General features: G+C 40.9%; 3 protein-coding genes across 3 annotated transcripts; 1 reads left to right on the top strand and 2 right to left on the bottom strand.

The window, feature by feature from the left end:
• Positions 1-190: 190 nt before the first annotated feature.
• Positions 191-1144, bottom strand: EAE97_003750 (uncharacterized protein; the record flags this gene model as incomplete). Its single annotated transcript, XM_038874262.1, has 1 exon — positions 191-1144. The coding sequence occupies one exon, from the start codon at positions 1142-1144 to the stop codon at positions 191-193; it is 954 nt and encodes a 317-aa protein (XP_038734871.1).
• A 6495-nt stretch (positions 1145-7639) lies between these two features.
• EAE97_003749 (uncharacterized protein) lies at positions 7640-8641 on the top strand (the record flags this gene model as incomplete). Its single annotated transcript, XM_038874261.1, has 1 exon — positions 7640-8641. One exon carries the CDS (start codon positions 7640-7642, stop codon positions 8639-8641), a length of 1002 nt encoding a protein of 333 aa, XP_038734870.1.
• A 666-nt stretch (positions 8642-9307) lies between these two features.
• EAE97_003748 (uncharacterized protein) lies at positions 9308-9538 on the bottom strand (the record flags this gene model as incomplete). The annotated part of the gene is made up of 1 exon (XM_038874260.1): positions 9308-9538. One exon carries the CDS (start codon positions 9536-9538, stop codon positions 9308-9310), a length of 231 nt encoding a protein of 76 aa, XP_038734869.1.
• Positions 9539-15717: the final 6179 nt, after the last annotated feature.

Raw genomic sequence — 15717 nt, 5'->3', positions numbered from 1 at the left:
TTACATTGACCTCTGCTAGAAGTAATTTCATTGTCATAGAGCTAAACGTCTATCAATGTTTCGCTGGCATTATCTATATCGCAAATGTATTAATTTCGCTTGCTGTACACTGTTCAAAGTATTTTCACCTCCCTCTATCAATTCTTCTCTTCATCACCCTCCGTCCCATCCATGAGCTTTTTATACCTTTCTAAGTCTTCTTCCGTTTCAAAAATACATCTTCCAGCGTCTCGTACAATATCTGTGTCGCTCTAAGTCCTTCAGTCATAGTACGCGGAGTTGGTTTTGGCTCCAACTCATGACCAAACAACGAAGCATCAACCCGTGATGGTCGCTCAGGACTTATTCTATTAGTGCGTGACTTGGCTTGGCCCCATCCATGCCTTGCTCTTACCGGTGCCACATCATCATGGTGTAGAATTGATTGAGGAAATCGCTTTAAGAAATCTGCTGGTTTTGGTATTGTTATTGGCGCGGATTTCGGAATGTATTCATGCCTTTCCATTGAAGATGCCGAGTTCGAGGCTATATCATATTCGCCCGTTTCTGAGGCAAATTGAGCGGTCTCAAAGCCATTCTTTCCTTCCGATATTCTCCCATCTGGTATTGAAGAATGGTCTTGGCATCCCCCCTTCATTTGCTCTAGTAAAACCTGATCATCTTCTGGCTCAGTCATTGCCCTATTATGACTGCCTTTATTGAGCGATGAGGGAAGTATTGATCTCCCATCGACCACACCACTCCATTGTCTGTCTGCTTTTACTGCTACTCCATAGCGAGCCACCTGAGACTGCTCCGTGCGATCACCACTAGCTGAATTTGGAGAATTTTGATTTAAAGTACCTTGATTCTCTGCTGATCCGTTCTCTACCATGGAATAGACTGACTCCGACCGGCCTTCTGGCATTTCTTCTAATTCCCTTTTTCTTTTCAAATCTTTTTGTGCCTTCTTTTTCATCTTCTCTCCAGGTATGTCTTTCTTTTTCACATACGCTCTCGTTATTCCTGTGTCTTCATCATCTCCATCATATCCTTCGGAATCACTGAAAGTCGGCAATTTATCTTCGTCGAACGATAGTGCAGCGGAAAGTGTGATGCTGGGAGGCTGCGAATCATCCGTTTCGCTTGATGAATAACTCGACATGGCTTTGAATTCGCTGGTGTTGATGGATTTGTTCTTCAAAACAAGATATACGACTTAGGACAAAGGGTAGAAAGGTAATAGATTGGTAATAGATTGATAATTATGTCTATTATAATAATAGGTGAGAAATAAGTATTGAAGAAATATTCGATGTTGGAAAAGAAATGAGGGGAGTATTGATATTTTTCATACTCATACATCAATATTCCGCTTCGGGAAAGATCGATGAACTTTTTACTAAAAACACCTATCGTAGAATATACATTGAGCAAGTATAACTCGATTATTGCTCTTGGCTGTACCTATGTTGTGTTAGACATTTCTAGTCTTGATCTCTACACAATACAATAATTATTTTCCTCCTCGGTAAGAAGGGTATTACTATATGTAGATCCTTTCACGCCTTCTTTTTCCCTTCTACTGTTCTTAATCACCTCGCTCTCTTTTTCTTTTTCTTCTCGCTTCTTTTCCGCCGCAGTACTGTAGTAGAAGGATTTCTCAATGTATCTAACTTTGAAGTCTTGAGTTCTGCATCTAAATCTAAATCTAACTCTAACTCTGCGTCTTAAAACAAGGCGAAGAAAAATCAAGAGAATTCTTTTGTCCTTTATCAAGCCGAGCGAGGAATGGAAAGGTATGCTGGATGATTGCTGATAGATAGATGGGTGATGAATAGACGGGTAGATTTATAACATTAACAAATTCGTAAATTATTATTGTATACGGATGGATTATGTCTATAATCACTTTACTACTTACTAATATATATTCATACATTCATACATACATTCATACATACATTCATACATTCGTTCATACATTCGTTCATCTTTTACATACACACATATCTATCCATATATATCAATCTCAAAATTGAGAAGTCTTATACTTCCTTTCTTTCTCTCTTTCTTTCTTTCTTTCTTTCTTTCTTTCGTTCGTTCGTTCATAGTGTAATACAATGTATGCAATGTAATCCAATGAATTGTAAAACTTCCTTCTAATCTCTACTCTCCATTCTCTACTCTCCTATCTCGAATTCCAAACTTTGAATTTCCAATCTCAAACTTAGCAGGATAGACTGTATGCTATACCTCCCACCTCGCTATACATACAGCCCAATCCACTTCCCCGTTCGATCAAGAGAGATTAAGAATAATCTCAATTACAATATTTTAATTGCTTACTGTGTGTAGATAAAGTTGATTTACTAGGTACTTCTTATGCTCTATCTGCTCTGCTTATGGATGGCTTTGAGAATTGGTATTGTATGTATGTATAGATAGATAGATGGTAGATAAATAGATTGGATTGGATTATAGATATTTGGTCGAGGAAATGTATTTCTTTTTTTGAATGGTTTGAAATGATCATACTACATGGTGTTGTGGTATATTTATTTTATCTCATCTTATACTATTATACTATATTGCATCACATCTCTCCATTTCGTTTCATTTCCTTTCTCTTATTCATCCTCCGAGTTTACATGTATACAAAAAAGGAAGGAAGGAGGAGTAGAGAATTTTATGGATTAATCATCTTTATGTACGATATAGACTATCAATATTAGTGTTAGATATATTAGGTTTGGGAAGAGAGAAGAGAGGGATTGGAGAAATATTTTTGTTTTTATACCTACGCAAAGTTATACTTATACTACCAACTCTTAAGAATACAAAATATATATGCATTGTAATGATGTCTTTTCTTGCTGGATGTATACATACATCTACCTAGGTATGATATATATCTACGATACCTTTTTTCCATATAGAAACTTGGGGGAAATTTGAGGTGGGATAGTCGAGGTAGATGGATAGGTAGGTATAGAGCGATAGGGTTTAAAATGGTTATGTTTATTATTGAAAGTTTTGTTGGGGGAATGATGGGAGTGGAGGTGGTTCTTTCGAGGAGAGGGGGGAGGGAGTTTGGATCGGGTATGAAGTATGAAGTAGATATCGAATAACAGATATGGTTCACGAGTTACATGTCTCCATAAAGAAGATAAACGATAAACGATCCCCTTTACTAGTAATCACGAAATGAGCTGGTTATCCGATGGAGTGAGTATAGTATAACAATATTTCGTTATCTGGAAAGAAATCCACGAGCTATATCTACCAATGGTGCAGAAGACAGAGGGGATGATATGAGGAATATGAAGCGAGAATCCTGCGTGTGTCTTTGAGAGCGGAGAGGGGGTAGATTGATAGGATAGAGGTTTAGCTTATTATTGAGAGAATCTAGGTGTGTAGTATTTGTAGTAAGTAATCTTAACGATAACCTAGATGTTACGATAGCGAGATGTAGATTTAAATCTTATCATCTTTATAAATAGGAGATCGTATTAAAAACCCCAAAAATGTATAGTCTATTCGAGATATGCCTGAATACGGAGTCTAGATGATAGAGATTAAAACACGAGAAACGATGTATATGCCTACCCGTTCGAATACTTTTGACTGCCTCTTTCTGATGTAATGTTAGTGTTTAGAAAATTCTCGCTTTGAATCAATACGTACATCTATCTACCCCAGGTCAGACTCACAACCAGGGAATATCACTCCTTTAAACTTGCTATTATAATATGGACATCTACCCATCGATCACACAATCTAAAAAGATACACAAATTGTTTATATACTCACCTTAGCACTGATACTATAAATTGGTCATCCACAATACATATTGCACCAAGAGCGAATCTGCAACTTTCCGTTGGAAAGTCCGTAGAAAACTAAACGAGCAATCGAAGCTATTTAGATAGTCCAAACTTTAGAGATTGCAACAGCGGATTTGTGTGTATGATGAATGGTAGATGTATCTATGAAACTGTAAAATCAACAGTGAAAATGAGTTACTGTAGTATGAGATCGTTATTAAAATCGAAAATTCTGGAAATGGTACTGTAATTATTGGAAACAACATTGATGGATAGGTGGTGATAGGTGTGCTTGAAAAAATATTCGAAATGGAGATGAAGAATCTACTTTCTAGTGGCTATCAATATGAGTGTTCAGTGATGATCCATCACTGATGAACTACACAGGTGGAAACCTTGTACCTCTCAAATTTTGACATAGTGGATGATGTTTACATCTATATCCACATCAGAAGGACGTAATGGGAAGGGGGAGGATATGGATATCGTGATAGTTGTTCCCAAAACTCAATACTGGGAATGTGATTCTACTCTGATTAAGGAATGACTTCTTTTCAAGAACGGTATTCATTGGGAGTATACAGATATTGTTGACGCAGCAGAAAATCTCTTCGTTGTAAAGTATCAAATAGCTAAAATATTCTTCCGTCGACTGGGACAAGATTGGAATTGCGAACTCAGGGTTAGCTTCAGATGACTTGTGGGTAATGACTTGAAATGAGGAAGATGGACTAGGACTATGCTTAAATGAATAAGAAATAATGTCATCATTAGCAGTTATAGCGAGTGGCAATACTGGAATGGTTTTATAGCACCGAGTATCAGTTGAAAGTGGGAGACCTTCGGAGTTTATACCAGACTTGCCTCATCTGGATATATTTTTAGAGATTGTATGCTCAGGTGGTCAAAGATACAAAAGTCTCAAGGGGAGGCATATACATTAGTGCCAGCGACGATAGCCTGGCAAAACAATCATGCCGATTGAGACTGGCAGTGACCAAACCAGCTGCACACATTGGTAATATAGCACTATATCTATCGCTTATCGCGGAAACTCATGCAAGGGTCTGGCTCTCAACAAAGACCTAGTCTTTCCGAAAATTTGGTAAAGGTATATTGATCTCAAGCGCTGTATTGTATACTTCGGGTCTTTATCTATCTCGACTTGAGATGATGGAACCCTGCACAAAGATTCATAAAAACACGTCCTCTTCTGGGTCCACGAAACGTGCATATTTCTAATCGGGAGTTCGAAAAAGCCACTCTTCCATCATGGCATAATTGACATAAAATCCCGACGTGCAACAAAAGCACCTCATCACTCCCACTGGAGTCTAGATAGCTTCAAACCTAACGTAAATTTCCTCATTCGGTATCTTTCACATATTCTCCAAGGCCTATGTGATCCTACCCATCACATGCATGACCCGAAGTGGTAAGAAGCCTCAGCGAGTAATCACGTTTGTGACCCAACTAACGTGGTTTATATGCGGGAGCGATCAGGTTGTTGGAGCTAATGGTGGAATGATGAATGAACTGCTCGAATGGTGGCCTGTGCACTCCCAAAAAGGTATCGTCCGATGCGTGGAAGGAAGGTGCCAGCCATGTTGAGCTTGTTTGCAATTGATCATATTTCATGTCAAGGAATAGAGATGAGATGTAAGGAGATCAAAGATCGGATAGTAACAAAGGCAGGAGTGATAAATAACAACGAAAATGGTTTGGGTAATAGTGCCTACTGTTGGACTGCCGATGTGTATCTACACCCCCCTTCGTTTTTGAGGAGATGGAGGGTTGTGTTTAACCTTTTGATGCAAAATTCCTATAGTTTTATGCTACCCAAGCTCACAGGATATACTCTCTGTTGGAAAACGAGAACTGTGGAGCAAATACGCATGGGTATAAAGTCGAAATGTGCTTCCGAGCAATGTCTTGCCCGCTGAGATATCACACGCAAAACAAATGGATCTCGCATCAAAGCGACATATTTTCTGGGAAAGAAACTTCTCCGACAGATACCCACTGTCCCCACCGGTAACTTGAAATAAGCAATTCGTGCAGATGACGTTGCTGTCGAGTCAAGACAAACTCCACACTGACACTGCATCTGCATATTCATTCGGAGCTGTTCAATAGCCGCTTAAAACTAGCTGATGACCGGCAGATACTTGCATAATTAGAACCTTCATACTCTCACGAGACTCCACAAACCGCTGCTTTTATGATGGAAGTGATAGAGTGGTATGAATACCCTGTCAAGGATGATGCAAACCGTACATTAAAATACATACGTTCCTTTTAACTTCCAAGGATCCATATCTGAGAAATTGTTTAGTGTCGAGATTGACCTGAGACCTTGAGTATCCATTTTGAATATGGATCAAGGCGTAGATGATAAGTAAGGTTTTATCATTTGGTTCGGTTTCTGATGTGAGAAGTTCATGCAGACGAAAAGCGTTCCAACAATCATTGATGTGTCCACTTATGGACGCTCAACTAACCTTATAGTCACATGATCGAGCTATCCACTTCAATATCAAATTCACTAAAACTACACAAAACATGTTATATTGCCATATTCGACGAATCTCTGTGATTGGTGATGAGGCCAGAGGATTTAATTATTATAAAATACCATCTATGTCCATTACTTGGAGACCGTGGAACTTAGGACAGACGCCATCGAGACCCGAGGATCAGACATCCAACAAATTCAATAGACTCCGATGGAATGAATCTTATACATGTGTGTGTATACGTGTGTTTACTTTGCCTATTTCCCACTCTAGGGATTATCGAATTTTCTGTGTCGAAGATAGAATTTCTATGTAAATTGAGATGCACATCTGCCAGATATACATACCACTGTCGGTATATCAGGTGTCTTTATATTGCTACCATCGGCCCTTGATCAGATAGTCGGCAAACTTCCCAATCAGTTCCAGTCTTCTCACTCCTATATTTCAAATCTCAAGATCTCACCAGTTAGCTCCAGCGATCTCAATTTACCTTACGGCCTTCAACTAAAGTCAGGGACATCATCTCTCCAAGTATACAGTGTTCCGAGTTGATTCTCGATCCCCTACATTCAAACAATCACTTTCTTTGAAATTGCTTATATATACCAAACATGTTTCCCGCAGAAGCATACAATAAGCTTATCTATGTATGTCTCGAGCAAAGAGTAACACCACCATCGCTACCACTAGATTCCAACAAATTTCAATGACACCCCCCCTTCTAGACAGACTCAACCGCCCTTTCAAAGCAACAAATCTAGTAAAAATGCTTAATCTTGCAATCATGTCAAAATGTACCCATTAATGGCTTTAATTCTCTTAATGTATCTATACAAAACCCTTCAAAAGCGTTGAAATGGCCTCTCGTGTACATTTTTCTAGTCGGGTTGTAAGGCATATGTTGGTCTTAAGGACAGGAAGGTAAGGTAGTGGGGTGGGTAGATATGTATATACGTAGTATGTCGAAACAATCGTGCTCTTTTCAAGACATCATATCATGCATTTATGTGAACACTCTTGCCTCATAAATTGTATTTGTGACAAAAAGATATTGTTTATTAATACCATTCTTTAGAGTACTTTTTGACCATTGGTTTCGAGAATTCAGCATAGAATCAAGGGATATTGTTGGCTGGGAGAGAAAGAAAGCATATATGCAACATCCAGCCGAAGCTGATCTCCGGGCTACTAGAACCATGAAGAAATCACTGTCCAGACTTTCTCCAACTTTGTAACGCTTTTGAGATATCAGAGATCATATTTCAGGGGCTTCTTCCCGCAACAGATCATGGATCTACACCATCTCTAACCAGCATGCCAAAAAGGGTAAGACCAGCTAGCGAGCTGACTTCTGAAGAGAAAGTCAAACTCATGAATTGGTTCGTACAAGCCGACCCAGTTCTCAAATTCGAGACAGAGATTGTGGCGGGATGTATCGAAGACATTACATTCGAACGGTTTATCCCCGTAACACCAAAGCGGGAAGATACTACAACGTCAAGGAAATGGGTTGTGAAGTTCTACAAAAGAATCTGGGGCGAGGGGAAATTTATCAGTGCAACTCCGCAGCAGATTAATTTCAAGCATATGATGGAAACATGTACGATAAGAGGGAGAGGCATGAAGATGAAGCAAATTGAGATTAGGAATTCGGACCGGCCGAAAAAGAGAAAAGCTTGGATTCCTAATACGATCGATATTCCCGACTATGTTGATGAGAGCGAGGCCGATGAAGGGGATGGGGACGGACAAGAAGAAATTGCCGAGGGGGGAACGGGAGGAATTGACAGCGAAAGTGTTGAGTACTACGAGAAGGACGGAAGTCTCGCAACAGATGAGAGTGAAAAAAAGAATAGCAACGACGGAAGCGGACAAAAAGAGACTAAGGAGGAGCAAGTTGGCGACGAAGAATCGAACGACGATACGAACGACGATAATGTGGACGACTACGGTACCAGCAGCACAGAAGCGGACAATCAAAACCAAGCCATTGACAAGCAAAATATTCAGCCAAAGAAACGCGGACGTCGATCACCTGGCGAATCGAGCAGTTCTAGCAGCGGAGGGACAGCGCAAGTTGAACGTTCTAGTATGAGTGAGTTAGCATTGAAGAAGCGCATGAAGAGTTCGAAGAAGAAACTGAAAACTGGCAACGAGCAAGACGGTGAGCAAGATGTTGAGCTAGAGACGGCGAGAAAGAGGCTGGAGAAAACTCTGGAATTTAGAGATTGCGAGGAGGTAGACGATAGTAATGGCACATCATCAAAGGGTTTTCTAGATACTGCGTTTCAAGGATTGATTCACTTACTTCCCTAAAATTCAACCAAGACAGTGCTAAACGAACATGCAACTAGTAGCTTACGAGAATTATAGGTAGAAATCGTAGTTACTTCTAAATCATCCCTAAGATTCTACCCACCTCGCTCACGAAAGCTGGAGGCCCGGGAAGAAGTGTGCATATCCTGGATTTGACTTTCCAATATCTACATCGCTACTCTCTGCGAGGAGAAGTTGTCATTCATATGGCAGTGTGTATTTTGTGATAAATGTGTCCCTCATATGTGCAATATTGTATGTATCCTTACATCATACAATGCCGATGGATACGTGAAGTTCAGATGTGGAAGATGTCACATCAAGAAGTGGGATTCTGACGATACTTGCGATAGTCCTAATGTGTGTGTGTGTGTGTGATGTGAACAATTTATGCGCATATGATTCAAAACACCTATTCGGAAGAGGATACGAAGGTCAATTGGTGCTCTGGGTTTATACATGATTGTTGATTTAATGCTACCACCCAGCATAACATCGCAATGCAAGAGAGCAATATCCCACGGGTTCCTATACAAACGTGTGTACCAGTACCGTATATTTCAATGCTAGCATAACTCGAAACGAAACGCGAAACAGACATGAAGATGTACAGCTCGATCCTTCCACAGTATCTCTATCACCGTAGTATATTGCGGCACCGGAAGGTCAGTTATCCACGACAACACGATGAACCATCGAATCCACGAAGAACTTTGTTCCACCCCGAACATAATGACCGCCTTTCAGAATCTCATCTGAACCCCAAACAACCATCCCGTTGAATATCAAACGTGGGAAAATCCATCGTTTTGCATCAAGGTATGTTTGACCCATTCTCACTGCCACCTCCACACCAGCTTCAATCCCTCTTCTGCCCTTCAGCACCTCCTTCCACATAGTATGTAATCAACAAAGGATTGCACGGTGCACACTGACTCATCCTTCCATCTATAATGTACACGAGCCGCTCCTTCACATTCATCCCTTCCTTTGTTGCGAAAAAAGATGGATGGAATAAGCTTGACAAGAAATCAGATCTCAGATCCTACGTTTCGCGATATGCAACAAAAGAATTTTTTGCTTCATTATTCAATCACTTATCTCATCTCGTCAGTTATTAAGTAAGCATTTCCAAGTGCTACGAGATGGGGCGCAAAGTGAGATCCTAGCACGAACCAAACTTCTAGCGAAATCCTTCTCGTGTTGAATGGATGTTTCGGGTGAGACGAGACATTCACATACGAATGTACAAAGGGAGAGAGTACCAATATACTGTAGCTTTGCGGCGAGGTACGAAGGGAACTCAACTGCCGATAGTTCGTACATTGAAGCTGCGAAATCGTTTATGCAATCTCTTTGAAGCCACAAATCAATCCGTGCAGGATGTGATATAAGATGCTGATGTACGGAATGTCTGAGAGCTTCGCAAGTACACTGCTTTGACTTACTCATCTCATAGGGCAATTTTAAAAAGACGATACTGTAGATACTAGTAAATTTTGGTAGGGAAGCCACCCTTTTGCAAATTGCGGAAAGCCAGTGAGCCACACTAGGTAGCTAACCTTCCTTTGTTTCGATCTTAAAGCGTGCGCAGATATACTCCTACTGACACTGACAATGGCACTACTTAGTACACTAACATAAACAATAATGGTAGACACCTAGTTTACCAAAAGGAGATGCGGAACGACTTGCTAATAGTTACTTGCTATAGAATAATCTGATACAGCCTAGAAGAAAATGGTCAAAGGAAACTTCCTTTAAAATCCACCCGTAGACACCGGCGTTTCAAGCTCTGAAGTATACTCTCTGAGGACCCTACATAGTAAGCAAGACATTGCCAGATTGAAGTAGCTTCATTGAGCAAAAAAGGTAAAGCAAGAAAGAAAAGTGTAATTCCGCACAGATGGTCTGTCAGATCAGCATTACCTCAAGGCTCATGCTAGTCAAAAGAATGGAGCTATTTTGAGTATCTCAGTAGTTTCCGATGTCAGCGTTTCATCAGCATTTGGGCAGAGATACCATACGGCATGTGTTGTGGTCCATGGCAATTCTATATTTCCTTCGAATCTGAAGATACAGATCCAGAAGTAAATCATTGGAGTACAACAGTTATAATTTAGACGCCGACATCGAGTTACCAGTCCAGCGAATACAGCTGAAGAAGATTTGCGGATAATTATAGAAGGAAGGTCGCTTTGGTGGTCTGCAGAAGCGCTACCGTAGTCACGAGGGCACAACATTGGTATCTGATAGCCGGGGTAAAATGACAGCGAAGACCGACCGGTAGTAAGAGTGGCTTCAATACCGATCTTGGTATTTAATTTGAATGGCGTTAACGCTTTTACACATCGATCCGTGAAAGGTTCAATTAGTTGGGTATCTTGGGATTGGTGCTCGGTGAATCTAGATCTAAACAAATGAAGGGATGTAGATGCACTCCGTGTACATAGAAGCGGCAACGCGACGGATGGGCGATCAATTTCCAAAGAATGGTAAGAAAAGATGAGACAGCCGTGCCTTTCTCTCCAATGAGAATTCTGAAGAGCTCAAGCTTCGATGTTTCATGCATACCTGCATTAATTTAACCCTGTTTACTAGTAGACCAATATTTATTCATATTGCATTTTTGGGGTGACAGAGCTAGCCAATTACGAGTAGTGATGTATCAGATTCTTAGAGAGATGATGGGGAAAGATTGAGAACCAATCGTTTAAGGATCACATTTTGGGGGAAAATGCAGTCAGTCATCTTCTTGATTTATGACTGCGGGCAGGTCCCATTCAGCAAGCGCTCGGTATTGACTTTTCTGCAGAAGTTGAATGCACCCTACGATGTACTCCGTAAGATTGCATATGAGATAGACTCCATACTGAAATATCGAATAGCTGGAGCGACCTGATAGTCAAATGTTGAAATGTCAAAGCCTGCGAGATTAGTCGTTTATCGTTGCATTGCAATTGAATCCCTCTTGATACTATTGAACTAGTCCAGTGCGTGTGATTGTACGTCGTTTTACAAAAGAAATAACTACCAGTACATCATTTTGAACATCATCTTGGAAGCTTGGAACTTGGACTGAGGTAAGATCTTGCGAGGGTGGGATTGTATGTATCTACCGAGTACTCTATTTTCGGGATCACTGCATCGCATCGTATAGTGGAGTCCTGTGAGATTGTAGCACGGGAAATATTGTGGGATTGGGTTGATACTATGGTGGTACATATAATATCGTATGTATGTAAACGCCGAGTTTAATTGCTGAAGATACTCGAGTGGCTGGAGGAAGTTTAAGGGTAAGAATGCTTCGCGCGTACTTGCCTTCTATTGTCCAATGCCTACCTACTTGCCTGCTTGCTTTAAAATACTTTTTTGGAATTTTAGGATATCGGGAATTTTGTTGCGAATTGTGGGAAAGCATTGGTAAGAGATGCTTGACACGATTTTAATGATGATCTTTGTAAAGTAAGTATAAAAATAATACAAACCGAGTGAAGATCATGGCTATCTATGCGGCCCGTCTTTGGAGTCTATTGTTATCACGCCGCGAAATAAACTTTTGCATCCAAGAAGAAATCCTCAAGAAAATAAATGGGTGATACCCGTGATTGTCCAATGATCAATCATCATGTTGGTTCCATCGCTTATTCACCGGGTGTCCCTTCATCCATGATTCAAATTGAAGAAGCCATCACGAAAAAAGGGTTTCCCTTGAACAGAGAGGTTGGATCTGTGGTTCCGTGATAGTCATAACAGGCAATACCTTGCTATAATTCAGATAGATTTTGTGTAATCGAGTTTCAAGTTGATGATCAAACAGGCACCTCCATTTAGGCTTGATCTTGCCTTGTCCGAAAGATTCCAGATTTCTTGAAGGTAAATGTAGAAATTGAATCAAGAAATCCTCCCGAGAATCCGTGAAGACCTTCCATTTTCGATGGCGAGATGCTTCCATATGGTTGTGATAGAATTTTGATCAGGTGAGTTTCAGGTTTGCGATGTTAACCTCATTACATTTTTGACCCTTGAGGTACGGCGCTATACTGTAGGTAGACATGACAAGGTACATCCTGTGTGTGTCATTTTGGAGGTGCTTCAATGATGGCTTGCATTTGATATGTGAGGATTGATTGGAAGAATTAGAGGGGTCCAGTTCAAATCGCGCGCTGCTATAAGGTTATGCATTGATGGCGGGGAGTTATGACATGAGAAAATCTAGCAAATGATGAACGAGAAAACTAACATCAGTCAGTGGAGGCTACGATTGGATATTCTCACCATAATCGAAAATTTGGGAGGCCACGCCACTGGAGATGGATGAGAAATATCGGTCGCTCAAGTCGGCCGGCCCATCGACTCGCAATTCGACTCAAGTGTTGTTGAAAATAGGAACATCGAGACGATGCGCAAGTCGGCAATCTAAATTGAATATATTCGTATGGTGTCGCATGAATTCATGGAGCTTTGTGATGAACATGTCAACCGTACTATCACCGTCCGAAAGATCCGAAGCAAGGCCACGAAAAGATGTTTCCAAGTTCGAAGACGACAAGAATAGAAAGATTGGCAGCCATTCACAAACCTCTCAACGGCTTTAGGGAGTCATTATGAAAAATAGTACCTACAATTTTGAGGGCAACCGAGGTCTCCTCAGCGTCGTTTCACAATAACATATTTACCCCCCCTATGGATACGACGGGCGCGGGATGACATACCAAGCATTTTCGTGACTCGCGGGTTGAATAACCCGTCGGTTTTGGAGCGTTGGTCGCATCGTTGGTCTCAACCACATGGATGGTATTCGTCAACTGTAGTCTGCCAAAAGCTTCAATCCTGGAAACACACGGGTCTGCACACTGAGTAAGTTTGCCGTCATAGCAACGATCATCCAACGAGTTTGACGCTCAGATCGCGCGCCATTCACGCAAAGGCATTTACTTTTCGTTCTCGAAGCTGTCTATCTCCACGCTCGTCCATGGAAATTGCGGATGAGATGATTAGAAGTACGATGCTCCGGTACTTCTTCTGACCCTTATGATGAGAGGAAAGCCTTAGGTCGGATCTAGTCAGACTACAATATACCTAGTTGAGATTCTAATCACTCTCCTCAATCTTTTTCCAGCCAAGATTTTTGCCTCTCTGTCAACTTAACGCATGAACCTTCTTAGGCTTTCCAATGTACCAACGTACTGCACTGACTGGATCATCTGTGCTTGGATATTGAAATGTCATAACGAATGTTTTTGGCCGCATTTATTGAATAACACTTCCGTCAACAACGCCCCTCATGATCCACTTCCTCCCCACACAGAAAGGTGATTTATGCCAAACATGGTCTTCCCAGTTCTTATTCAAGATCAAATATAGAAACACGCTGTCTTCAGCTTCCTCAATTGCAAGTTCCGAGTCCCCAAGCGGTCGCACTAGCTCATTTTGTGATGTCTCTCTGGAAATTCAATTCTAAATCTCGTTCCCAGTTCGAATATTACTCCGCTCTCCATGCCGATACGACCCTCCGTGCTCCATTAACTAATGGGCCAATGACTATTAGATCGTCATATCAATGAAAGAGCATTCCTTTCTGTGAGGTTCGACCGAGAAAGTAATTTGCATAGGGAGGAACCACAATTTTTACTCGCGATGCAAGAAGCATGGTCCAGATATGCAGATGGCAAGGTTACGCGGAGATTACATATCTAATGAGGTATATGAAGCCGATGCAAGTGGTGGCATAAGATTTAAGAGACAGCATAATCATGTGAGCCTAGCAAGGGATGAAGGAGAAGCAAGAAAGGAAGAAGCATTTTCTTATCGAAAATGCAGGTCGCAAGTGATGTGGAGAAACTCCAAAGATATATATGTTTCATATTCCATGAAATTAATGCTTTGAACTATTGTACCCAGTTTTTCAATAATAATCGATTTTGCTTAACGTTGATCTAAAGTTCTAGAGTGAGCTTTGATCTGGATTACTTGTAGGCCCACCCCAAAAACCTAGTGAATGTGGTTGTGGAAGGCAACCTTGAAACACAAATTTCCTGCCTTCCTCAGATGATGCACGAGAAACAAAGCCACCACCTTGAAAAAGGCACTGTTACATAGAGATTCCCAGGAGTTGCACACCTCCACCGTCACCAATTCATTATTGGGGTTACGCTTACAGTACATTCGGTTATGCTTCGCCTCCTTCCTATTCCCACCTCATTACTACATCTTGGATAAATCGTCAATATCATGAAAGAAAATGGACCGGAAGTTTGTATACATGCTCAGTCTATACGTGAGGGAGGAAATAGGGAGCAGAAAACTAGAAACAAGCGCCAGGAGCAGATTGTGCCGCGTGCAGTCTTTACCCTTAATCGGAATACTTTCTCAAACACGAGGCCTGAGGTGATAGCATACCATTGATTCTTGACAGGGCTCTAATTAAGCCACCGAGGAGACCTTTCATATTTCCCGTATTTTATGAAAGTTAGACAGACGGAAGAGGGAGAGAGGAAGAGAGGAAGAGAGGGAGGCTTCTGGGAATGACAATAAGGGATAAGCCATCACTTCATTGATAGAGCCGGATGGATTTTGGAAAGGAAAATCAACCATTCCATTACTATTTTTCTTTCTTGGGCTTCACAGATACAAGTATACGATGGGCGGGTAGAGAGTTGCACGAAAGGATATAAATTTAGATGGAAGAATTGGTTGGTTGAATCAGCAGCACAAGTCATGTTTTATTATCTGTCAGCTACTCTGTACACTGTACATACGAGATTGTATATCAAATTATCAACAACCAGTGGCAGTCTTTAGACGGACCTAGTCTAATTGAACACCTAGGGATTTCTATTAATATTTGCTCTTTCAACGCCGTTTTAAGATTATCGCTCGATATCAGAATTAATGATGTCCTAGCGGTCACTTTCTTGAGTCATTCATTCAAATGCATTTTGTATCGTCCTATATACGTACCTAGGTCTCAAGGTAGGTACTTCTTGATGTTTTGTCTTTTTGGATATGATCTATCGATTTCGGAAATCATGCCTCCGCAATGTGTACCGGGTTTTCTAGGAAAATATCAATAG

The sequence above is a fragment of the Botrytis byssoidea genome, assembly GCF_014898295.1.
Source record: "Botrytis byssoidea strain MUCL 94 chromosome Unknown BBYS_006, whole genome shotgun sequence".
In the NCBI taxonomy this organism is placed as follows: Eukaryota; Fungi; Ascomycota; class Leotiomycetes; order Helotiales; family Sclerotiniaceae; genus Botrytis; species Botrytis byssoidea.
The sequence above is the reverse complement of the archived record's forward strand: the minus strand, read 5'-3'. Positions and strand labels throughout refer to the sequence as shown.